The sequence below is a fragment of the Mercenaria mercenaria genome, chromosome 4 (genome assembly GCF_021730395.1).
Source record: "Mercenaria mercenaria strain notata chromosome 4, MADL_Memer_1, whole genome shotgun sequence".
NCBI lineage: Eukaryota > Metazoa > Mollusca > Bivalvia > Venerida > Veneridae > Mercenaria > Mercenaria mercenaria.
Genome location: NC_069364.1, coordinates 63,497,751 through 63,525,487, shown reverse-complemented (window position 1 = coordinate 63,525,487; position 27,737 = coordinate 63,497,751). Strand labels below are relative to the sequence as shown.

General features: G+C 37.1%; 1 protein-coding gene across 2 annotated transcripts in view; it reads left to right on the top strand.

Annotated features, from left to right (window-relative positions):
- The window catches only part of LOC123551942 (serine-rich adhesin for platelets-like), a 101,039-nt gene that overhangs the window by 38,145 nt on the left and 35,157 nt on the right, over positions 1-27,737 (top strand). Inside the window, exons 3-13 of one of the 2 annotated variants that reach the window (XM_053541503.1) lie at positions 1,009-1,134; positions 4,485-5,629; positions 7,052-7,280; positions 9,964-10,130; positions 11,544-11,655; positions 15,931-16,128; positions 19,848-19,954; positions 20,454-20,597; positions 24,086-24,238; positions 26,641-26,728; positions 27,001-27,108. In XM_053541503.1, the coding sequence (XP_053397478.1) occupies positions 1,009-1,134; positions 4,485-5,629; positions 7,052-7,280; positions 9,964-10,130; positions 11,544-11,655; positions 15,931-16,128; positions 19,848-19,954; positions 20,454-20,597; positions 24,086-24,238; positions 26,641-26,728; positions 27,001-27,108 (2,577 nt within the window). Of the gene's footprint in view, positions 1-1,008; positions 1,135-4,484; positions 5,630-7,051; positions 7,281-9,963; positions 10,131-11,543; positions 11,656-14,854; positions 14,892-15,930; positions 16,129-19,847; positions 19,955-20,453; positions 20,598-24,085; positions 24,239-26,640; positions 26,729-27,000; positions 27,109-27,737 lie in introns of those variants that run through there. The other variant, XM_045341257.2, reaches the window with a different exon arrangement.

Below are 27,737 nucleotides of genomic sequence, written 5' to 3'. Positions count from 1 at the left end.
GAGGCCACAGTTGTAACCAAATCTTTATGAAATTTAGTCAGAATGTTTGTCTGCATGATCTTTAGGTCAAGTTCAACTCTTGGTCATGTGGGGTCAAAAACTAGGTCAGTAGGCCAGATCAACTCTGGTGAGCGATATATAGGGCCATCATGGCCCTCTTGTTTAACACCTCTAATTACATGTATAACTTGCTGACTCTGTACCTGTAACAAACACGGCTTTACATCTTTTTTAGTGGCCGAGTGGTTAAGGTCGCTGACTTCAAATCACTTGCCCCTCACCGATGTGGGTTCGAGCCTCACTCGGGGCGTCGAATTCTTCATGTGAGGAAGCCATCCAGCTGGCTTACGGAAGGTCGGTGGTTCTACCCAGGTGCCCGCTCGTGATGAAATAATGCACGGAGGGGCACCTGGGGTCTTCCTCTCACCATCAAAAGCTGGAATGTCGCCATATGACCTAAATTGTGTCGGTGCGACGTTAAACCAAAAAAAAAAAAAAAAAAAAAAAAAACATCTTTTTTACGTCTGGGGGCAAAGGTGCCAATGTTTGTTTCATAAAAAAAACTCTGCAAACACAAAAGTTATCATGTCATTGTAAATTAACTATGTAGTTTGTTCTATTTGTCTTAAAACTATACTATCCTATATTAATTACAAAAATAATTTTTTTCAATTATGGCCATTTCCATTTCATATGTTGGGGAAGGTTTGTGTAATTATGAGATGCACTTCATATGCATTATACTTATTGTAAATATTTATGCAAGGGTTAATGTTCACTGGGTAAGGCACCTTGCAAATATAGTGAAAATTTCTGCTTTACAGTACTAACTAACAACTTATATAATTTTGTATTCCCCTAGACTAGGCAAGGAAAGTACCTGCTGTTCCTCTTGAATACATGAAATTCATTTTGATATTACTATTACTTGGACTTGTATTCTCTTCTGCAATATTTCATAATACTTAACCTGTATTGTTTGCAAGAAATGTTTTATTTTTTACCCAGCAACAGTGACATCATCAGAGCTGGAAGATGTAACATTGCCGACATGCAGTCAGATTATTGACCAAGGTTTGCCTCTGTTGAACACAACTGGTGTACTCCTCAAGGGAAACAAATCTTCACATTCTGGTAAATGTAAATCCTACTTAGTTTGTTTGTTTTTTTATGCCCCCAAGGGAGGCATATTGGTTTTCAACTGTCCGTCCGTTAGTTCGTCACAACGTTAACTTTTTGCATGAAGGCACTTTACTCGCGAACCATTGCGCCCAGGACCTTCAAACTTCACATGCTGATAGTACTTATTGAGTACACGATCCCTACTGACCTTGGGGTCACAAGGTCAAAGGTCAAGGTCACTGGGGCCAGTGTTAACTTTCTGCATGAAGGCACTTTACTCGCGAACCACTGCACCCAGGACCTTCAAACTTCACATGCTGATAGTACTTATTGAGTACACACCCTACTGACTTTGGGGTCAAAGGTCAAGGTCACAGGGGCCAGTGTTAACATTTTGCATGAAGGCACTTTACTTGTGAACCACTGCACCCAGGACCTTCAAACTTCACTTGCTGATAGTACTTATTGAGTACACGGCCCCTACTGACTTTGGGGTCACCAGGTCAAAGGTCAAGGTCACAGGGGCCAATGTTAACTTTTTGCATGAAGGGACTTTACTCGCGAACCACTGCACCCAGGACCTTCAAACTTCACATGCTAATAGTACTTATTGAGTACACGACCCCTATCGACTTTGGGGTCACCAGGTCAAAGGTCAAGGCGCTGCGGGGGCATTTGTCGCCATTAGTGACAGCTCTTATTATGTCTCCCCCAGGAGACATATTGTTTTTGCCCTGTCCGTCCGTCCGTCTGTCCGTCCGTCCTTCCGTCCGTCCGTCCGTACGTCACCACTTCTTTCCGAGCAATAACTGGAGAACCATTTGCCTAGAACTTCAACTTCTAGGGTTGTAGGGCTGATGGAGTAGACGACCCCTATTGTTTTTTGGGGTCATCCGTCAAAGGTCATGGTCACAGGGCCTGAACATTGAAACCATTTCCGATCAATAACTAGAGAACCACTTGACCCAGAATGTTGAAACTTCATAGGATGATTGGCAATGAAGAGTAGATGACCCCTATTGATTTTGGGGTCACTCCGTCAAAGGTCAAGGTCACAGGGGCCTGAACATTGAAAACCATTTCCAATCAATAACTAGAGAACCACTTGACCCAGAATGTTGAAACTTCATAGGATGATTGGCCATGAAAAGTGGATGACCCCTATTGATTTTGGGGTCACTCCGTAAAAGGTCAAGGTCACAGGGGCCTGAACATTGAAAACCATTTCTGATCAATAACTAGAGAACCACTTGACCCAGAATGTTGAAACTTCATAGGATGATTGATCATGAAGAGTAGATGACCCCTATTGATTTTGGGGTCACTCCATCAAAGGTCAAGGTCACAGGGGCCTGAACATGGAAAACCATTTCCGATCAATAACTAGAGAACCACTTGACCCAGAATGTTGAAACTTCATAGGATGATTGTACATGCAAAGTAGATGACCCCTATCGATTTTGGGGTCACTCCATTAAAGGTCAAGGTCACAGGGGCCTGAACATTGAAAACCATTTCCGGTCAGTAACTTGAGAACCACTTGACCCAGAATGTTGAAACTTAATAGGATGATTGGTCATGCAGAGTAGATGACCCCTAATGATTTTGGGGTCACTCTGTTAAAGGTCAAGGTCACAGGGGCCTGAACATTGAAAACCATTTCCGGTCAGTAACTTGAGAACCACTTGACCCAGAATGATGAAACTTCATAGGATGATTGGTCATGCAGAGTAGATGACCCTAACGATTTTAGGGTCACTCTGTTAAAGGTCAAGGCCACAGGGGCCTGAACACGGAAAACCATTTCCAATCAATAACTTGAGAACCTCTCGACCCAGAATATTGAAACTTCATAGGATGATTGTTCATGCAGAGTAAATGACCCCTATTGTTTTTGGGGTCACTTCGTTAAAGGTCAAGGTCACAGAGGCCTGAACATTGATAACCAGTTCTGATCAATAACTTGAGAACCACTTGACCCAGAATGTTGAAACTTAATAGGATGATTGAACATGCAGAGTAGATGACCCCTATTAATTTTGGGGTCAGTCTATTAAAGGTCAAGGTCACAGTGGCCTGTTCATGTAAAATCATTTTTTGGAAATAACTTGAGAACCACTTGACCTACAATGTTGAAACTTAATAGGATGATTGGACATGCAGAGTAGATGACCCCTATTTATTTTGAGGTCACTTGATCAAAGGTCAAGGTCACAGGAGCCTGAACAGTGACTTGAGAACCACTAGGCCAAGAGTGTTGAAATTCAGCGGGATGTCTGGACATACCAAGTAGATGATCCCTGTTGCAGCTAACCATCAGTGTCTCTTTGACTTTCGCTCCTGACCCCTATTGACTTCTTGCCTAAAGGACTTTGCATTGGGGGAGACATGCGCTTTTTTACAAAAGCATTTTCTAGTTTAACCCTAACTTTGTGGATATTTATTCCATTTTATAAAAACAAAATAAAATATACTACATAATTTATTATATGTAGCTCATAATACGTCATTTACAGCACGAAAGTCATCTTACACTCTGGATTTTTCCAGCACCGGTAAAAATACCAGAAATCTGGTATGCAAGAATACTTGAAAGTCACCAGTCCGCTTAACTCTATAGGTAGTGCACCGATCTATGGATCACAGGGTTGTGAGTTTGATCCTCGGGCTGGCCGTATGTTCTTTATGCCAATTTAATAAAAGAAATTTATGACAATTTAATAAAAGACATTGTGTCTGAAATCATGCGTCCTCCACCTCTGATTCAGGTGGGAAAGTTGGCAGTTATTTGCAGAGAACAGGTTTGTATTGGTACAGAATCCAGGAACACTGGTAAGGTTAACTGCCCGCCGTTTTATTACTGAAATGCTGTTGAAAAAAGGTGTTAGATCCAAAACAAACAAATAGTTGAAAGTCAAACATTTCTTTTCTCCAATGTACACTTAATATTATTATCTCTCAAAATGTTATGAAACTTTGAAGACTGCTTTATTAGGAACAGACCTTTATTATAGACTTCTTTTGCTTGTATATCACTAGAATTAAAAAAATGATAAAATAATGTTCACGGGGTATGATCAAACCAACATTTCACATATGAAACTCACTTCTTTACCTAAATTACTTTTATGGCTAGTTACCTAACTGTCACTTTACGTTTTGGATAGACAAGGTAATTCTGATTATAGTGACCTCTTTTATCATCCATTTATGCTTAAGTTTACCTTTATTAGCTTGTCTTATTTTTAAAAAAAATCTATGAGGTATTGTCGTCACCTGATAGGTTATTGTATTGACTAAGTCTATCTGCTATCGGGGATCTGTCACAAAAACTGAATACATATTGTTGATTATTACTACAGTGCCACAGTTACCTACACAAGGAAGAATAACAACATCTTCTGTATCCATAGTAACAACAACTATATCAACGGTAACTTCCACCTCAGTGCCATCCACAGTCCAGTCTACATCTGTAAATGTAACTGCTAAACTGCACCAAAGAATTACAGAAAAGAACATAAAGGATTCAGATAAAGAGAATAACAAACACAAAAATAAATCATTAGTTCAGAGTGAAAGGAGTGCTAGAGGAGACACAAGACAAAGTGAACAATCATTTCAGAATGCTGATAAAGACAAGAGAAATGAAAACAAACCTGATAAAGAAAGCTCTCGTTCAAAAGCACATACTGATAAAAACCGTCATAGATCAGACAAGGGAAAAGATGACAAGTCAGACAGACATAAGATTAGCAAAGACAAAGAACGTGATAGAGATAGAAAAGATAAAGAAAGCACTCATCCATCATCTAAAGATAGTAAAAATAGGGAAAAAAGTGGAAGTGGGAATAGTAGGAAGGATACAGAACAGAAGTCAAAGGACAAAAATTTGGATAAAGAAAATAAAAGTGATAAAAATGTTCTCAAATCAGATGAAAGTAAGAACAGGGGTAGGAATGATAGTGGGGACAGTAGAGTAGATAAAGAGAAGCATGGAAAGAAAAGTGAGGATAGAAAACATTCCGGTGTTAAAGACAGACATAGTAGTGGGCAGAAGATGGAAAAGCAGTCAAGTTCTAAACATTCTGAAAGTGGGAACAAGGAAAAGAACTTGAAATGTAGGTCAGATGAAAACAGCAAAAATATGAGTAGGTCTAGTGGAAGTAAAATTACAATTTCTTCAACAGAAAATGATATATTAGTAACAAAGTCAGTTTCATCTTCACTACCAGTAGTTTCGTCTACAGCAACATCTGCCTCATTATCAACGAGTGTAACTTCATCTATAACTGTAGGTATAGCCTCATCATCATTGTTCACTCCAGGTGTAAGTTCAATATCTACAACATTAGTGACTATAAGTAAAACTACACCAAGTATTTTAAACATCTCAACAGCAGTGGGAAGTGGAACATCTACCTCTATGAGCAGAAGTATAGCGAAACCTGTGCCTTCAGTGAGATCAACTGTATCAACTCATATACAGTCATCAGTTCTGCTTCAGGTATGTCTTTTATTCCTTTATATCTGTTTATAGCTTGTCTGATTTTTGAAAACAATTCACAAGGTATTGTCATCATTTGGTTTTGTGAAAATTTTTGCTATTGCTTTGAAATTTTATACATTTGTTTATTATCATTAGATTAGTATGTAGGTCAAAACCTATAACTCTTTCTTGCATTTTGAAAGAATTACGGAACTTTTTAACATAGAAAATCAGTATTTCATGGTTGTTTTTAGCTCATCTGATATTTTTTGGAAACAAAATGAGTTATTGTTATCGGCGTTGCCTGGTTAAGTTTTATGTTAAGGTCAGCTTTTCTCCTAAACTATCAAAGCTATTGCTTTAAAACTTGCAACACTTGTTCACCATCATTAGCTGACTCTGTACAGCTAGAAACATAACTCCATCCCGCTTTTTGCAAGAATTATGGCCCCTTTTGGACTTAGAAAATATCAGATTTCTTGGTTAAGTTTTATGTTTATGTCAGCTTTTCTCCTAAATTATTAAAGTTATTGCTTTGAAACTTGCAACACTTGTTCACCATCAAAATATGACTCTGTATTGCAAGAAACATAACTCTATCCTGCATTTTGCAAGAATTATGGCCCTTTTGGACTTAGAAAATCAGATTTCTTGGTTAAGTTTTGTGTTTAGGTCAGCTTTTCTCTTAAACTATCAAAGCTTTTGCTTTAAAACTTGCAACACTTGTTCACCATCAAAAGCTGACTCTGTAAAGCAAGAAATATAACTCCATCCTGCTTTTTGCAAGAATTATGGCCGCTTTTTGACTTAGAAAATATCAGATTTCTTGGTTAAGTTTTTTGTTTAGGTCAGCTTTGCTCCTTTACGGTCAAAGCTATTGCTTTAAAACTTGGAGCAGTTATTCGCCATTAAAAGGTGACACTGCACAGTAAGTACCGTAACTCTGCATTGCTTTTTGCAAGAATTATTGCCCCTTTTGGACTTAGAAAATCATGGGTAGGTCAATATTTCTATTATACAGAGGCAAAAAAATCAGATGAGTGTCTGCACACACAAGGCGGTGCTCTTGTTTTTGTTTAAGTTCACTTTCCATGAATACTTTCTATAGCTTTGAAACTTCATACATTTTTAAGTTGTTATCAATTGAGATGAGTAAGAAGGCCAAGAGTCATAACCCTTTTCTTACATATTATCAAGCACTTGCAGACAAGTTGCTCTTGCTCAATGGTGCTCTTGTTTGTCACTTGTTTAAATGTTAATGTACATATGGTTTTTAAATATATATGGAGAGCTTCTCTTGTCTCTCTTTCATGAAGGCCCCTATCTAGGTTACATGTGTACCTCAGTTACATGTCCGTATCCAAAGAAACCCCCATGTTTGATATATTGAAAGTACAGTTAAAATGATGTGTTCAACAAGTATATTTTCCTGTCAAACAGAAGCAGGGCAGTAGAAATCAAACAACAGGCGCAAGTGGTTCGAATCTCGCCCCATTAACCAATGTGCCAGGCCGGCAGCCGTTCCAGCCATTAGTGCCAAACATAACGGGCAACACTGACTTGACTGAGTTAATGCCTAGCAATATGGTGGAAAATGTACCAAATCTTCAATGGAATAACTTCCTTAGAGTTATACTGAAATGGTCACCTAACTGGTTTGAAGAAAAAGGTATGATAAAATGCAGTATATATATGTATCTTCTGCTAAAAAGTAGTACATTGTGGATTTCAAAACAATTTGGATACAAATTGATATTTTACTGATTGTGCACCCCCATGAGTGGTGGGGGCATATAGATTTGGTCTTGTCCGTGCGTCCATCCGTCTGTCAGTGCATGCGTCCGTCCGTCCGAAGTTCGTGACGCGCCTAGCTTGAAAAGTATTTGATATAAATTGATGAAACCTTGCATGAGTCTTTATCATGATATGAACTTGCGCACCTTCTATTTTTCGTCTGGCTCTGTCCCCTATTTTCAGAGTAATGGCCCCTGAATTAGTCAAAAATGCACATTTTAACCTTGTTACACGCCTAGCTCAAAAAGTATTTGATATAGATTCATGAAACCTTGCTGGAGTCTTAATCATGATATGAACTTGCACACATCCTATTTGTACCCCCCTACAACAAAGTTGTAGAGGGGGGTATACTGGTTTCAGGTTGTCTGTCTGTCTGTCTGTCCGTCTGGCCGTCTGTCCGTAGACGCAATCTTGTGCGCACCATCTCTCCTTATCCCCTTGACACAATTTAATGAAACTTCACTCAAGTGATCAGTACTCACAGTAGTTGTGCATGGGGCATGTTAGGTTCTTTTAGAAAAAAAATTTGCAGAGTTATGGGACTTTTGTTTTTTTGTTACTATACTATATACATAGACACAATCTTGTGCGCACCATCTCTCCTCATCCCCTTGACACAATTTAATGAAACTTCACACAAGTGATCAGTACCAACAGTAGTTGTGCATGGGGCATGTTAGTTTTTTTAGAAAAAAATTGCAGAGTTATGGGACTTTGTTTTTTTGTTACTATACTATATACATAGACACAATCTTGTGCGCACCATCTCTCCTCATCCCTTGACACAATTTAATGAAACTTCACAAGTGATCATACCACAGTAGTTGTGCATGGGCATGTTAGGTTTTTTTAGAAAAAAAATTGCAGAGTTATGGGACTTTGTTTTTTTGTTACTATACTATATACATACACAATCTTTGCGCACCACTCTCCTCACCCCTTGACACATTTAATGAACTTCCACAACTGATCAGTAACAACAGTAGTTGTGCATGGGGCATGTTAGGTTCTTTCAGAAAAAAAATTTGCAGAGTTATGGGACTTTGTTTTTTTTTGTTACTATACTATATACATAGACACAATCTTGTGCGCACCATCTCTCCTCATCCCCTTGACACAATTTAATGAAACTTCACACAAGTGATCAGTAACAACAGTAGTTGTGCATGGGGCATGTTAGGTTCTTTCAGCGACAAAAATTGCAGAGTTATGGGACTGTGTTTCTTGTTAACATACTATGTACATACAGTCTGCATATGCAGTCTTGTGCCTGCCTAATCTACCAAACCCTTACACACAATTTAATGAAACTTCACACAAGTGATCAGTACCAACCCTAGTTGTGCATGGTGCATGTTACATTCTTTTAGATAAATATTCTGCGTAGTTATGGGACTTTGTTTTTTGTTACTATACTGTATACATACAGTCCACATAATTATGCAATCTTGTGTGCGTCAAATTGCAATGTACTGTGTCAGTGCATGCGGGGGGTACATTCATCACCTTTAGTGATAGCTCTAGTTTTCATCTGGCTCCGCCCCCTATTTTCAGAGTTATGGCCCCTGAAATAGTCAAAATGCACATTTTCACCTTGTGACATGCCTAGCTCAAAAAGTATTTGATATAGATTCATGAAACCTTGCATGAGTCTTAATCATGATATGAACTTGCGCACCTCCTATTTTAGTTTTGGCCCCTGCAATAGTCAAAAATGCACATTTTCACCTTGTGACATGCCTAGCTCAAGAAGTACATCTGTATTTGATATAGGCTCATTAAACCTTGCATGAGTCTTACTCATGATATGAACTTGTGCACCTCATATTTTTCATTTGGGTCCGCCCCCTATTTTTAGAGTTATGGCCCCTGAAATAGTCAAAAATGTACATTTTCACCTTGTGACGCACCTAGCTCAAAAAGTATTTTATATAAATGGTTGAAAACTTGCATAAATCTTTATCATGATATAAACTTGCTTACCTCTAATTTTTTGGCTGGCTCTACCCCCTATTTTTAAAGTTATGGCCCCTGAAATAGTAAAAAAATGCACTTTATCACCTAACTATGTGCTTAGCTGAAAAAGTATTTGATGTAAATTCAGGAAACCTTGCTGGAGTCTTTATTGTGATGTGACCTAGCACACTTGGCATTCTTCTTGAGAATCTTAGCTCTTATTACAGAGTTATGGCCCTTGACATAGCCAAAATAGTGGATTTTTTGTTTGTGATGCTCATAGCTCAAAAAGTATAGGGCCTAGAATAATGAATCCTTTTCATAAAATGTTTGTTGAGGCTATACCCCATTAAGACTGCAAACATTTGAATTATTGCCCCTTATTTGTGACAAATGTATCACGTGGGGGCACACCCTGTGTCCTACAGACACATTCTAGTTTTGAATTTATTTTAACAAATGCATATGCTTAGTACCTCAAAATTTTTGTGCATTTTACTGATTTCAATGAATAAGAGAACTAACTAGGACAAAAGAAAGATACATCAGCAAAGTATCAAATTGTAGATGAAGGTAATTGACTTTATTTGATATTTCAGAGAAAATGGAACGGCAATATGGGCGAGCCAAACCGCCAGATATTACCAGTGATCTTTGTAACCATAGCAACCACACACTGTTCCCACTGTTAGGCAAATATGTCAGCTTTAAGGAATACAGTGAGAAATTTATGCTGCCGCTGTTACTCCATGAAACATTTGAGAGTGTAAGTACATTTTTAGTTGACTATTCAAAGAATAGTCTAGCTATTCTACTCACCCTGGCATCAGCACCGATGTCGGTAGCTCGACTATTCGAGATCAATTACAAACCTCACTGGATCAAGTCCCATATCTCTGACATGTATTTTGGGCAAATTATGCCCCCTTTTGGACTTAGAAAATTCTGGTTAAAGTTTTGCATGCAAGTTACCATCTGCAGAACAAATGCAGATATTAAGTTGAAACTTCACATGTGCCTTCGGGGTTATAAAACTAGTTGGTAGCATCAAGTCCAATAACTCTGACACGCATTTTGGTCAAATTATGTCCCCTTTTGAACTTAAAACTCTTTAGATATTTTGACATTTTGGGTAATATTTTCCTGCTTCTGGGACAATATTTTGAATAGACGAGCATTGGCTGTCTTACGGACAGCTCTTATTGTATTTACTGTCTTCTTACAAAGTGCACTCTGACAATTTATTCAAATCTTAGGCTTAGCTCAGTAGGGAGAGCGTTGGTCTACGGATCGTGGGGTCGGGAGTTCGAATCTCGGGCGGGGCATATGTTCTCCGAGACGATTTGATAAAAGACATTGTATCTGAAATCATTTGTCCTCCACCTCTGATAATTCATGTTGGGAAGTTAGCAGTTACTTTCGGAGAACAGGTTTGTACTTGTACAGAATCCAGGAACACTGGTTAGGTTAACTGCCCGCCATTACATAACTGAAATACTGTTGAAAAACGGTGGTAAACCAAAAACAAACAAACATTGAAAAGAGAATGAAATATACTGAAAAAAGATGTGTAAAAGAACACAAAAGTTTAGGGCAGCATGTTATTTCATGTTTCTTTTTTGCTTTTCTCAAAATTTGGATATTTTCTTTAATGTTAATGTAAACGTTATTGATATTTAATGATTTATTAATTATGAATGTTATGATACATTTTCATGAATTGAACCGTCACTTACATGTACTTTCTAACCCAATTTTAAAATTAATTAAACTAAAAGAATACAGAAAAAAGGTCATGTTATCAAATGGAATATTCCTATAAAAAACTATTAAAGACAAATCATCCAGTAATCTTTAATGGTTGTTAGAATTAAAGAAAAAATTGAAGAAAAAATTAAAAAATGTTCCTTGTGTGTTCTCCTTTTAGATTTTTGCACCCCAATCCCCCCCCCCCCCCCACCCCACCCCACCTCCAAAAAAAAAATACGGGGTGTGGGAGCAGAGAGGGGACATTAATAAATTAATAATTATGGCCTTGTCCTGCTGTCTGTTGGTCCGAATTTTTGTTGTGCATATCTCAAAAATTAACAATTGACAATTACTGTCCTACACATAATTATGCTTATACACTGCAGTTTCAGTTTTCAATAATGTTACTGTAATATACCTGTAACTTCAGTGTTTCAGTACATGGAGAGAAAAGAAAGGAAAACAGAGACTCAACCATCATAAACTGATGTTCAGTCACCAGAAACAGGGCGGAGATAAACTCATGGTGTATACTCTCATAGGTAAGTTACCATCTCATTAAGTGATGGTGCATTTCCACAATTGTATTTGGTGGTTACTTACTTTTTTTTGCCAATCATGGCAAAAAAAAAGGTAGCAACATTTTTTTTGCCATAAATGTATTTTTCATAATATGTATTGCTTTGTCTTAAGTACTCTCTATCTAGCCTAAAAATCAATATTACCCGCGGCCGTTTCCGTTCATAATACACAGCTCACCACCAGCCGAGGGATTAGTGATTCGACATCCATTACACAACGCTGCCTCTCAATCTTTGACTTTAATCTAGACATGCGATAAACCAATGACAGCTTTGAATGTAGAACGCGTGACATATTTTATTGGCAAAATTATTTAGCTCCGCCTTTACAAATGTCATCATTGATTGAAGTAATTTGGCAAAGTAGTTTTCTGTTGTCATCAAAGAAATGAAAATCCTGCTTCACAGACTGAATTTAAGGTAGTAGAGGTGTAATAGCAATGTTTACAAAATAGCATTTGCTTGGTATATTCTTAAAGATTACCGTGTTTCGCACTGCTTTGCAGTTTTTAATAACATTTACCGTGTCGTTTTTTCAAAATTTTGTTTAACTTATGGTATCTCCTCTAGCTTAAGTAGAGATAAATTTCAAAGTGATGACCACTTTACAAAATGTTTGCAGATAACTCATTTTACCATTAATTTTAATAAAAGAATCATCAAACTATTGGTAAACAATTAGAAAACACAAAATAAAAATATGAATATCATTTTATCTAGGGTTCCTCAAGTAAATGGACTTAATGATACAGAATTCTAACTTCAACATGGAAAAACAAGGTCTAATCCTGTGTTCCTGTTTTGAATTTTGCTTACTTCATTCAAAAATGACCTTGGGCCAGATGTAAAACCTACCTAAATTTCTTCCACAGTATGTAAACTAAAGAGTGAAAGCAAAATAGAGAACTTTTACCACATGTAACTCAATATTTTTAAAGATGAGTAACTCTACTCCTTCTGTTTAAGTAGTAAATTCACTTTGAACAGCAAGAAGTCGCTTATCAAATTATTTTTGTCCATTTTTATACGCCCGTTTGAAAAACACGACGTCTTATGGGAACGCCCCTGGCGGGCGGCCGGACGGGCGGCGTCCACAGACTTTGTCCGGAGCATATCTTCTACATGCATGGAGGGATTTTGATGAAACTTGGCACAGTTGTTCACCATCATGAGACGGAGTGTCGTGTGCAAAAACCAGGTCCCTAGGTCTAAGGTCAAGGTCACACTTAGAGGTCAAAGGTCAAATTCAAGAATGACTTTGTCCGGAGCATATCTTCTTCATGCATGGAGGGATTTTGATGAAAGTAGGCACAATTGTACATCATCATGAGACGGAGTGTCATGTGCAAGAACCAGGTCCCTAGGTCTAAGGTCAAGGTCACACTTAGAGGTCAAAGGATACAAGAAAGAAAACTTTGTCTGGAGCATATCTTCTTCATCGTTGGAGGGATATTAATATAACTTGGCACAAATGTTCACCATCACAAGGCGGAGTGTCATGCGCAAGAACCAGGTCCCTAGGTCTAAGGTCAAGGGCACACTTAGAGGTCAAAGGATACAAGAATGACTTTGTCCGGAGCATTTCTTCTTCATTCATAAAGGGATTTTGATATAACTTGACATAAATGTTCACCACCATGAGACGGTGTGTCATGTGCAAGAACCTGGACCCTAGATCTAAGGTCAAGGTCACACTTAGAGGCCAAAGGTCAGATACAAGAATGACTTTGTCCGAAGCATTTCTTCTTCATGCATGGAGGGATTTTGATGTACCTTGGCACAATTATACACCATCATGAGACAAAGTGTCATGTGCAGTTCCCTTCTTTAGAATTACTTCCCTTTGTTGTTACTATAAATAGCTTATATTGTAACTTTTTCATTACTAGTCGTAGGGAAAAATGGAGACCACTTTTCTGTAGTACAACATGCATGCTACATCCAATTTTGATGTGTATTTTTACCAATCTCTACCTGGTAAAGATTTTTGTGTGGACTGAAATTATTTTATTTTTTTTATTTTTTTTTTTTTATAAATAGCTTATATTGTAACATTTTTATAATTGACCATAGGGAAAAAAACAAGACCACTTTTCTGTGGTACAACATAGATGATACTTTCCAATTTTTGCGGACTTAGAAAAACAAAAGACTTACAATGATTACTAAACAACCACAAAATTAAAATTCCATTTGCAAATACAGGTGCTAGAGTAAAGAAATTGGCTGTGACAGGTGTATATTGTGACATTCTGGCACTCTTGTTGCACAATAAATCAATTATAGGTCTTGAAAGAAGTAAAAACTTGCCAGAAAAAAATGGAAAATAAGAGAAAAACAAATTTGGTCCCAGTAGGGCTTGAACCTACGCCCCCTGAGAATTGCAGTAAAAGTGGGTTTATGTTGGGAATTGAATACTCTTCAAAAAGGAGGTACTCTATTACACCTGTACTACCTTAAAAGGCAGTGATAGCTGTTAAATGAAAAACACACATCAGTTATAAATTTCACGGCATCGTTTTTCATATGAACAATGGACATCTGTGATAATTTTCCATCATTCATGACCGTAGATTAATTTTTGCAAATTCAAATAAAAAACTGATAAAACAAGAAGAAATGAATGGTAAAAATTAACTATGGTCATAGAAAATAAGTTTATAAATAACTCTTGTCTTGATGGCCTTTTTTCCATTTGTCACACATTTTCGCAACCCCAATTTCCAATGAATTTTGGTCATTCAGAGAAGATCTACCTACCGTGCCCCAATTAGCTGAGAAGTGTCCTATACTCATCGAAGATGTACCCTACTATTTTGGCAAAGGAATAATATTTTCTTAAAAATTAGATGCAGAAACATGTCAGAGACCACTATTCCATACCTGTATTTCATAATTTTTCCTGACCCCCCCCCCCCCCCCCCACTCTTATCAAGAGAATACTAACCCCTCCATTACCTCAAAATTTTGGACCTGAAAATGCACCAGAGGCCACCATTTCATGCCTGTATTTCCCTGACCCCCAGTGAAAGTTTTAACAATTAAATAATGAAATAAACTACAAAAATGACAAAATGTTGCAACATGCACAATGTGTTGGAGAACACATCCGCTGCATGCACCCACTACCAAAAACGCTTTATTGACATGTATTTTGTAGCCAAAAAAAGTTATGGCCAGTGGAATCCCTGCTACTGGTGGGTACTCCCTTTGACATAGATTACTGGTGTAAACTCTCTATGACTTAGACTGTCAGTGTGTTCTCTCTTTGACTTAGACTACTGGTGTGTACCCTCTTTGACATAAACTACTGGTGTGTACTCACTTTGACATAGACTAATGATGTGTACTCTCTTTGACATAGACTGCTGGTGTGTACTCTCTTTGACATAAACTGCATATGTGTACTCTCTTTGACATAGACTGCTGGTGTGTACTCTCTTTGACATAGACTGCTGGTGTGTACTCTCTTTGACATAGACTGCTGGTGTGTACTCTCTTTGACATAGACTGCTGGTGTGAACTCTTTTTGACATAGACTGCTGGTGTGTACTCTCTTTAACCTAGACTACTGGTGTTTACTCTCTTTGACTTAGACTGCTGGTGTGTACTCTCTTTGACATAGACTGCTGGTGTGTACTCTCTTTGAGATAGACTGCTGGTGTGTACTCTCTTTGACATAGACTGCTGGTGTGTACTCTCTTTGACGTAGACTGCTGGTGTGAACTCTTTTTTGACATAGACTGCTGGTGTGTACTCTCTTTAACCTAGACTACTGGTGTGTACTCTCTTTGACTTAGACTACTGGTGTGTACTCTCTTCAACATAGACTACTGGTGTATACTCTCTTTGACACAGACTGCACATGTGTACTGTCATTGACATGAACTGCATATGTGTACTCTCTTTAACATAGACTGCTCATGTATACTCTGGTTGACATAGACTACTGGTGTGTGCTTTCATTGGTAATAGATACTTGAAACTGATATTCAGTTAGAGGAGATAAATTGATTGTAGTCATATACATGTTTAAAGTAACAAAACATTGTCTGATGGGATTGATAAAAGTGCATAAATATGATAAATAGAAAATTATTATGACAAGTTTTTTGTCACACCAGTGTTGTTCCATGTAAGTTATGTTTGATGGAATTTACTATTTTAGACTTACTAACACTGTCCTCATCATCACTCCTATTTTCGTAATGAAACAAAGTCACATTTACATTTCAGGTTTGATCTCTGAAAGAGACAGAAGATTGGGTAACTATGTAAATGAAGGTGATATCGTCAAGCTAACAGTCAATGGAGACATGAAGATTGACAGTAAAAACAAGAAGAATTTAGACTACGTAATGTCTGGATTTATTGACAAGGTCATTTTCAAGGACTTTTCTGTGGACAGGATTTGTGCTCACTACAAAGATATGGGTAAATTTTATGTCTTAATGGTAAAGAGTGATGGATTACTGTATATTCTAAACATTGTTTGCGGGGGGCCTCCGTGGCCGAGTGGTTAAGGTCGCTGACTTCAAATCACTTGCCCCTCATCGATGTGGGTTTGAGCCTCACTCGGGGCGTTGAATTCTTCATGTGAGGAAGCCATCCAGCTGGCTTACAGAAGGTCGGTGGTTCTACCCAGGTGCCCGCTCGTGATGAAATAATACACGGAGGGGCACCTGGGGTCTTCCTCCACCATTAAAGTTAGAAAGTCGCCATATGACCTATCATGTGTCGGTGCGACATTAAATCCAACAAAAAGAAAAAAAAACATTGTTCGCTCTGCTGTGAGGCCACATTTTCTACCTGGTACACATGAACCATGGATAGAATTGTTGTCTGGATGAAATCTAGATCAAGACAGTTATCTGCAAGTAAAAAATAGGCCAAGAAGAAAATCCTTCTATCAGCGTTTGACACTAACTTTTTTGCCAGGTATCCCGAAGGAATACCTGCTGGGAAATTTAGGAATCCCTGCTGAAAATTAAGAGTCCCTGATAACAAAATGTGTACTAAGAACATGAAAAAACTAAAATCTAACAAACACAACTGTTTACAGTACTACATGTATTTTATTTCCACTTTATTTCCATTTTACATCAATGACAACAGTAGCTTGTATGACTTTTGCTGTAAAAGAATAATGTCATTTCTGTCCAAGTCCTCTTCCCCCTCATCTTCACTACCATCGCACTCCTCTGCCATTTGTTGTAGTTCGTCTAAATGTATGCCGCCTAGTTCATTCCCCCTTATAACCCCCTTATTTGTAATCATTTTTTTGACATAAAAAAAAAATTCCGAAAAGTCTCCCTTTAAATAAAAAAAAAATTCAAAAAAAAAAAAAAAATGTTCCAACCTACCTACCCTAATTTTTTGAGCATGTTACCAGATACAAAGATTTTTTAGGCCTTATTAATGCAACTCCCACAGACTTTATCTAAAACTAGTACATTGGTCATAACAGATTTCATATTTTAGTTGTTTTATTTTGCACATTGCCTAAAAGTGGGTGGGGTTTAGTGTTTGCATGCTTTTATTATCAGCAAATTCTTCTAAATAGGAGCTGCTTTGGCAACAGTGATCATATTTTTCGTAAATGCAGACGTTTTATTGGCTTTTTATTTTAGTTTGTACTAGAAAAATCTTTTAAGAAATGATAAAAATGTTCGAAAATGTCGGTCTAGAAAACGAGTGACAAATACGAAAAACAAATGTAACAGTTAAAGTTCTTGAAAAGATAACTGTTTTAACTTTATTTTCTCATCATACCACGTATAATTTCTGCTTATTTAATTTGTTTTGCCCAAACAAAGCCTCGGCAATGATAATAAATTTGTTACAGACCGTAACGGCCGACCGGCTCATGTAATCGTATCGAGCACACAAAATAATGGTACAAACACGATAATCTAAGGCTGCATTGTTTATCAATTAACTTGTAAACATTGATCAATAAACACCTTTGATAATGACAAGGCATATTGTACTAAATACAAACCGCGAGATAAGCACGTGTCATTTGGCGCGTGGCGTGACTGACATCTGTCGGTAGCTAATTAACATATGACGCTCCGCCTACTGCCATATTTCCGCTTGTGCCGGCGAACAATATTGAAATTCACTGGGATTTTGATTGACAGGGGGCAGAACTATCGAACTTGGAACGCATCTAAGTAAATTTCCGCGAGTCAAGCCGACGCACGTGCCGTAATTTATGCGGGTAAAATACGAGTTTTTCTCGATTTTCGCGGGTCAAAACCCGGGACCTCGGGTCAACTGAACGCCCTGGCTTAGCAAAAGACCGATGTTTGAGCGAACAAGACTGGGGAATTTCATTGTTTAGAATCATATTTTATCTGAAAATCAAGAGTCCCGACGGAACACCGAAATTGTGAACTTTAGGATCCCTTGCGGATTTTTGGTGTCCTCGGGATCCCGGGACACCGTTAGTGTCGAACGCTGCTTCTATTAATCACTTCAGAGACAACAAATTCAACTTGATTTCAAAATACTTGTCAAAATTTGGTCATCTGGTTTACTCATGTGAGTGATACAGGGCATTTTAGGCCCTGTTGTGTATTAAATTTATTATCTGTTAGGAGAAGAAAAGGCTATTTGTCAGTAAGACTTGTAGCTTGGTCATTTACTCCCCCCACCATATGCGATTACGATTCCCAGTAGTTTTCAGTGATATTGAAATGTGTCAATTGATGTAAGTTGAGAAACTTAGTATCTCTAAAATAGCCTCCATGTCTTATCATTAAGTATGCTAACTTTGAATCACTTGCCCTTTATCGCTGTGGCATAGAGGTTAGTAAGTCTACCAGGGTGCTTACGTTTGCCTGAAAGAATGCCTACAGGGGCATCTGTGATCTTTCGCTCTCAAAGGCAGAAAAGACACCATATGACCCAAATTATGTCTGTGTGACTCGGGAGCAAACAGACATCTCTGAAAGTGAATGTTATAGTGTTGTCATTAGCCCCAGTTCCCAGTGATACATAGTGCTCAATATTGATATATTTCAGGTGATATTAATTGATATATAGTCGTAAATATTGGTATATTCCATGTTAAATGACAGTGATACATAATTGTAAATATTGGTATGTTCCCGTGATATCACTGGGATATATAGTTAGTTATAAATATTGGTATGTTTCAGGTGATATCACTGTGATATGTAGTTAGTTGTAAATATTGGTATGTTTCAGGGGAAATCACTGTGATATATAGTTAGTTGTAAATATTGGTATGTTTCAGGTGAAATCACTGTGATATGTAGTTAGTTGTAAATATTGATATGTTCCAGGTGATATCACTGTGATACGTAGTTAGTTGTAAATATTGGTATTCTACCCAGGTGCCCGCTCATGATGAAATAATGCACGGAGGGGCACCTGGGGTCTTCCTCCACCATGAAAGCTGGAAAGTCGCCATATGACCCATCATGTGTCGGTGCGACGTTAAATCCAAAAAAAAAAATAAATAAATAAAAAAATATTGGTATGTTCCAGGTGATATCACTGTGATATGTAGTTAGTTGTAAATATTGGTATGTTCCAGGTGATACCACTGTGATACATAGTAAGTTGTAAATATTGGTATGTTTCAGGTGATACCACTGTGATACATAGTTAGTTGTAAATATTGGTATGTTCCAGGTGATACCACGGTGATACATAGTAAGTTGTAAATATTGGTATGTTCCAGGTGATACCACTGTGATAAATAGTTAGTTGTAAATATTGGTATGTTTCAGGTGATACCACTGTGATGTATAGTTAGTTGTAAATATTGGTATGTTCCAGGTGATATCACTGTGATATGTAGTTAGTTGTAAATATTGGTATGTTCCAGGTGATATCACTGTGATGTATAGTTAGTTGTAAATATTGGTATGTTCCAGGTGATATCACTGATATGTAGTTAGTTGTAAATATTGGTATGTTTCAGGTGATATCACTGTGATATGTAGTTAGTTGTAAATATTGGTATGTTTCAGGTGATACCACTTTGATATGTAGTTAGTTGTAAATATTGGTATGTTTCAGGTGATATCACTATGATATATAGTAAGTTGTAAATATTGGTATGTTCCAGGTGATATCACTATGATATATAGTAAGTCGTAAATATTGGTATGTTTCAGGTGAAATCAGAAAAGAAATGAAAGACGGTTGTATATCTCTGAAACTGAATGTGAGAGTAAGAACTCGCTCATTTACACCTAATGAAAAGGTCGTAGCTCATCTAGAGGTATGTAAACAAGGTTTCTTTCTTTTATCATATGTTTGACATAATCAGAGTGAAATTAAGCCATTACATAAATTTTATATTACACTAGTGTAATAAATCTTGACGTTGACGTCATTTGAAGTATAAGTCAAATTTTATTGGTTTGTAATAGGTAATGAAAGAAGAAATTCTGATGTTTCAGCAGAAAAAGCTTACATGTTATAAAAAGAATATTGTGTTAAAAAATTGTGTCTTTCGACGTTGAATTTATTAAACTTGTTGACTAAAATTGATTATTTTATTCTTTAATAAGTCATTATGAAAAGACACTCATGTAATATTCTCTATATTTTGACTACTTAAAGTTATGGTAGAGTCTGCTAAAGGGATCTTTTTGAGTCGCATTTTTGAGCATATTGTAGTAAGAACTTGCTGAAATTAGAAATAAATCAACAATTCTTAATAAATGAACATGATTGTCTTTCTGTATAATACAATGTGAAGATGTTTACCTTTCCAGTCTGTGAGTACAATCATCAACACATGGCGACAGTTTACTGCACTGTCCTGTCTTAATAGAAGCCCATTGTGTCGTGACTTACTCTACCCTACTGCCAATATGACATACTGTGATAAAGCTCCTGCCATGGTTTCTGGATTACAGGTAAAGCTCTTGACTTATTAACATTATTCTTGGGTTGGAAATAGGTATTTTCTTGACATTGTTCCATATTTTACACTGTCCATAACTGTTTAACTTGATTATAGATAAGCTTTTGACAATGTTCCAGGATTACATGTAAACTCTTGACATTAATCCAGGATTACAGGTAAGCTCTTGACATTGACATTGATCCAGGAATACAGGTAAACTCTTGACATTGATCCAGGATTACAGGTTAGCTTTAGGCATAAATCCAGGATTATAGGTAAGCTCTTTGCATTGATCTAGGCTTACAGGTAAGCTCTTGACATTGATCCAGGATTACAGATAAGCTCTTGACATTGATCCAGGACTACAGATAAGCTCTTGACATTGATCCAGGATTACAGATAAGCTCTTGACATTGATCCAGGACTACAGTAAGCTCTTGACATTGATCCAGGACTACAGGTAAGCTCTTGACATTGATCCGGGATTACAGGTAAACTCCTGGCATTGTTCCAGGATTACAGATGAATGCTTGACATTGATCCAGGACTACAGACAAATTCAGTGTCATGATATTGTTCCAGGGTTACAAGAAGTCATTGTATTGTTCCAGGATTGACATTATTCCAGAAATACAGGTAGATCCTTGATATTGTTCCAGGAATACAGGTAGATCCTTGACATTGTTCCAGGAATACATTTAAGCTCTTTATACCAATTGAGCTGAAACCATTGTTCCAGCATGACAGGTTAGCTGTTGACTTTGTTCACATATTACAGGTGAACCAATAATACTGTTCCATAATAATCTTTCGACTTTGTTTCCATGTGGATTACAATTAAGCACCAGCCATTGTTTAAGGGTTGCAGGTAAGCTCATGCCATTGTATAAAGCAATTATTTGTGGATTGAAAGTACTGGTAAGCTATGGTATTCTTCAAGAAAACTGTAAACTGTAGACAAATTATAGACTTCATTTCTGGATAGCAGATAAACCATGAGCATAGTTAAGGCAACATAGATGAGCTGTTGCATTTTTTATGATAACAGATAAAAAACTAGCATACTGTGAAATCATTTAATTTCGTCGGCACGAAATTTCGTGGTTTTGTCAAAAACGGCTGTTTCGTGGGGACGTAAATTCATGGATTTTCAATTTGAAAAAAAAAAAAATCATAATTTCAACAGGAATAGATCTACTTGTACTTTAATTCTTACACGTGAAACCTACGTGTCAAACAGCGATACCATGGTTACCGAATTTGCAGTCTACGCCGCGGGAGATTAGCGAGTGATCATGTGCCAATTAACGATCACAATATACCAGAGGAGCTTGTCATCAACTGGGATCAGACTGGCTGCCAAATGGTACCCCGTGGAGACTGGACAATGGAAGAACAGGGCTCAAAGCAAGTTTCCGTATCCGGATTAGACGACAAACGTCAGATTACCGTTCTTCTGGCTATCACTAAGAGCGGTAACATGCTTCCTCCTCAGTTGATCTACGCAGGAAAGACTGACAGGTGTCTACCCAAGGGTGTGTCATTCCTGGAAGAGTGGAACGTAACTTACACAGAGAATCATTGGAGTAACGAAAGTTCCATGCTTGAGTATATTGATAATGTGATTGTGCCTTACATGAACAGTGTTAGGGACTCGCTACTACTTGCCAGTTGTAATCAGCAAGCTGTAGCAATTTTTGACATGTACGCCGCGCACAGAACCGAAAGTGTTGTGAAACAACTTAAGGATAACGGAATTACTCCGCTATACGTGCCTGCCTGCTGTACTGATCGTCTGCAGCCTTTAGACCTAGCATTCAATTATGACTACAAGGAGCAACTGAAGAGTCAGTTTCACGACTGGTACATTCAAGAAGTAATGAGCCTTCTTGACGATGGCGGAGACGAAAATGCAACAGTGGACCTACGGACATCCGTACTGAAATCCATCCACGCCAACTGGGTCATTAGTACATATTCTATGATGGAAAATAGAGGTGATCTTATTCGTAGTGGATTTCGAAAGGCTGGACTTCTTTAAGAGATAAACGTTGTGATAAACAGTGCTAGAGATCTATTAAATGTGCTTAGCAGTTGATAAGTACTAGTTGTCCATTCACGTCACAGTTCATCCACATTTTGTTATAAATAGGCTACTACAGTACTGTATTTTGTGTTTGTGATTAAAAATGTGCTAACTTATGTTTTGTAGTCGCGAACTACTGCTTGTATATTTGTGTTTGCTCGGTAACGTATTTTGTATGTCAAATGCTAGTACTCATGTGATATTTTATGTTGCTTGCTAAAAATTTGTTTTGCACACGATTGATAAATATATACATATGATTGGTCTAGAATCTTGAAAAAAAAAATGTTCCGTACATGACTGCTGTTTTTATTCCGTAGTACTAGTATAACCAGAGTAATCATTACATAAACTATTATAAATTGGTTGCTAGACTTTCATCCAATTATTTTTCTTTTGCAAAGTGAATGCGCGTCTGCATCTAATAATTACAAGCTGATGAACTTGTGCATGTGTTATTTTCTGCCGAGAAACGTGCCATGTGAATTGGTTAATAATGTATCGGACGCAAATCTAGCAATTAGTTTATAATAATTAATAGCCCCAAAGTCGTAGTATTTTACTAAATGTCCATAAAAATAAAGGCTAGTGTATAAACATTGCATAGCGGGGCCCGAAAAAAATCAACTAACAGCCGTAGCATAGTGCGGTTGGCACGTGAAGCTACGTCAAACTTCTATTTTTAGTATCTACTTTTACTTTGACAAGCATGTCATAAACAAACCACGGCTTAATTTCTAATTTAAATAGTCAGTTTTGTTTCCATGCATATCCATCTTTATCGTTGGTGGAACCTCCATAGTATACACGAAAGCTGCAGGTTAGTACTGCCGCATGCGTACAACTACGGATCAGCTCAAACGGCTATGGTGCCATTTTTGGCGACTTAGCGTACAATTAAAAATTTTCGTGGGCACAATTTGTTCGTTGGGACTTAAATTCGTGGTTGAGCTCAACCACGAAATCCACGAAAATTAATCCCCCACGAATAATAATGATTTCACAGTATTGTCCAGAAAAGCAATGTGATAACAGTTTTTCTATAATAATTATGGATATATATGTGTTGTACATATGTACTAAAATTGTTTTTTCCTAGTCTGTTGAATTTGAATACTGTGAAATCATTAATATCCATAAGGGACTAATTTTCGTGGATATCATGGTTGAGTCAATCCACGTAATTTAATCCAAATGAACAAGTAAAATTCCCATTAATTTTATGTTCAAAAGTTGAAATCCATGAATTCATATCCCCACAAAATTGCTGTTTTGACCAAAACCACAAAATTTCATGCCCAAGAAATTAAATGATTTTACAGTACCTTGGTGGAGCAGTCTGCAGCTGCATACAGTAGTGTGAAATACTTGAAGAGGTTTATCATTTTATCACTCATTTCTATTTATTACAGGATAAATACAATGAAAGCCAGTTAACGGCAATTAATACAGCAGCAAAGATTGTCTCATTGCCAAGGGAGATGCCTCGTCTCTGTCTGTTGCAGGGTCCACCAGGAACAGGAAAATCACATACGATTGTTGGAATCATCAAACATATTGTTAAGGTAAGTTAGTATTTTATGTTCTTTCCGTAAAAATATGGATCATTGGGGTTTTTAGCTCACCTGTCACATAGTGACAAGGTGAGCTTTTGTGATCACCCTTCGTCCGTCGTGTGTCCCTGCATCCGTCCGTCCGTGCGTCCGTCCGTCAACAATTTCTTGTCTGCACGATAGTGGTTTCATTTATGATTTTATTTTAACCAAGCTTGCACACAACTTGTATCACCATAAGATCTCAGTTCCTTTCTTGAACTGGCCAGATCCCATTATGGGTTCCAGAGTTATGGCCCCTGAAAGGGCCAAAATCAGCTATTTTGACCTTGTCTGCACAATAACAGCTTTATTTATGATTTAATTTTTACCAAACTGGCACTCAGCTTGTATCACATAAGATCTTGGTTCCTTTCTTGAACTGGCTAGATCCCATTATGGGTTCCAGAGTTATGGCCCCTGAAAGGGCCAGAATTAGCTATTTTGACCTTGTCTGCACAATAGCAGCTTCATTTATGATTTGATTTTAACCAAACTTGCACACAACTTGTATCACTATAAGATCTTGGTTCCTTTCTTGAACTGGCTAGATTCCTTTTTGGGTTCCAGAGTTATGGCCTCTGAAAGGGCCAGAATTAGCTATTTTGACCTTGTCTGCACAATAGCAGCTTCATTTATGATTTGAATTTAATCAAACTTGCACAAAACTTGTGTTGCTATAAGATCTCAGTTCCTTTGTTGAACCGGCCAGATCCCATAATGGGTTCCAGAGTTATGGCCCCTGAAAGGGCCAAAATTAGCTATTTTGACCTTGTCTGCACAATAGCAACTTCATTTATGATTTGATTTTAACCAAACTTAACATAACTTTTATCACCACAAGATCTTGGTTCCTTTCTTGAACTGGCCAGATTCCATCATGGGTTCCAGAGTTATGGCCCCTTGAAGGTCCAAAATTGGCTATTTTGGCTTTTGCAGCCATATAGAGACTTCATTTATGGTTTTATTTGATACAAACTTCCAAAATATCTTCAACAACAATAAATCTTGGATTCCATGACAAATCAGATCCAATCGTAGGTTCCAGAGTTATTTTATATCTGATTACCTCCCCTGATTGTAGTCAAAATGGATTTATATCAGTAAGTACTTATAGGACTTTTTGAAATTTCATTATTATCATTAGTTGGACTGAGTCAATCAGGGTAGATAACTATGGACTGATTTTATGTCAAATTACCTCCCTTTACTTCAAATTAAAATGGGAATATCTCCATAACTAATGAAGATACTGATCTGAAATTTCATTTATGTCAACAGATTTATTTGGCAGATCCTTCTTTTGTTCACTTACAATAATTTTCTTTTTAATTACTTCCCTTTTACGTTAATATAAATAGCTTATTTTTAGTAACTTTTTTATTATTGGCCGTAGGGAAAAACCGAGACCACTTTTCTGTGGTGGTACCTCCAATTTTTAGGTGTATTTTGACATATCTGTATCTTGTAAGAATTTTTTTTTTCTTTTTGGTTAAATTTCTATCCTTTGTTGTTCCTGTCCTTTGGACTTAGATATTTTTTCTGAGGACCTTCTTGTCCTCAAGTGCAATGATAACAGGTGAGCGATATAGGGCCATCATGGCCCTCTTGTTTTTGGGTTTTTTTTCTAATTAAAAGAACTAAGCATGTGTAATTTAAGTTTGTGTGACATTTTGTTAAATATGACACTTAGTTGTACTTGTGCATTATTGCTTTTACTTGTGGTTTAGATGTGGTACATAAGTTGTTTGATCCATCAGTAAAAAGGGTTATTATCATGTTATCTGCAGTTGAAATTAGAATGGATCTTACATGTCTGCCTTTGCTAGACAAAAGCTTTTCCCTACCAGACTAACAGCATGGAATGAGTAATTGAGCATTTGCGAGATTCAATATCCATGCTGTCCTCCGCAGGCTGACATGTAACGTAATTGTTCTTGTTTGTCACATTAAAAATAGATTGCAGTAACAACCAGGTTCTGGTATTTCACAGCATTATGTGTATAGTTTAATATGGCTGTCACTATGACATCACTTGTGTGCACACTATTTAAGACAATGTTTATTTTCCTAAGGAAAAAAGGGGATACCGATCCACAACAGTTGTATATTTTCCCCACTATTTATGCAAGGTAATATGTTGTGTCGACATTTTAATTAGTGATTCTTTCGTTCATGCTAACAATGTGATCCCTTGTTATCCTCGTGTTATTCCCTTTTTTAGGACATTTTAAAGTTAATTGTAAAATCAAAATATGTAGTATGATGTTTACTAATTTCTGGGGAAAAGAAACATAGAAGGTATTGAACTTGGCTGGTAAATAAAAAGGCTTCTGTATAGCCTGAATTGCATGAACATTCACTGTAAATTTCAGGTGACTGGAGGAAAATGTCGTATTTGTTTGTGTGCACCATCTCATGCTGCTGTAGATGAATTGTTACGTAGACTCAATAAAAGCGTTGGTATGTATAATTAAGACTAGTTTTATTTTAATCACATGTTCTTGTGCCCCTATCACACATCCCACACTATTAGCCTCATTTGCTGTAAACTTTCATAGATGAACAAGTTTGATGTGCAGATGACCATAAAAGAAGGATTTTTCCTGTGAATATTTTTGCTACAGTTATGGCTCTTTGATAATTTTGAGGATGGCACAGTATGTAGAGGCATCTGTGTCCTATGGACACAGTTCTAGTTCATACTGTATTACGTATCTTACTTGTATTTACAGATAAGAATTCAGGGATAAAGATGGTGAGGTTAGGAAAGAAGAGCAGTGTTCACCAGGAAATCCAGTCAGTGTGTTTAGACACCTTAGTCCAGAGAAATATACTGCAAGGTAAGCTGGTTTTCTGCAATCCACTCATATCCATAGCTAGATTTTCTCAAACATCTCTCTCCACTTGAAGTTCTAGGGTCCAAGCAAAATCCCTGAATTTCTCTTATTTTTGGACCCAACTTCTACTTTTGTATGCATTGAATAACACTAATTTGAACATCTATAAATTTTATCATTGACCATCAGACTTGAAGCGATTGATTCACAAGTCTGACTTAAATTTCCTTTGACTGAATTTATTTACACTCTCCCCATTTATGTAACATGTTTTGAACTTCCTAATGGCGCATACTTTATTTGAAAAAGAATATAAATTATTTCAGTCTGATGTCCTTTAAAAAGAATATTAATGAGACCTATTGATGTTCTTGAACTTCAAGTCTGACAAAATGGACACACACTACAGATTGTAGATGAGAGTAGATTAATTAGCCAAATAATCCAGTCAGCAATCAGAAATTTTCAAATTTTTTTACTCTTTGTTTGGTTTGTTATGCCAGGTTTTGCTGTACCTATTAAATGAATCCATTAAATAGATAATTCATTGGACCAGGATAGTAGTTGCTAATGGCCACGTACAGTTTTTACCTGTTAAATTATAGATGGGTTATAGACTACTTACTGACCTC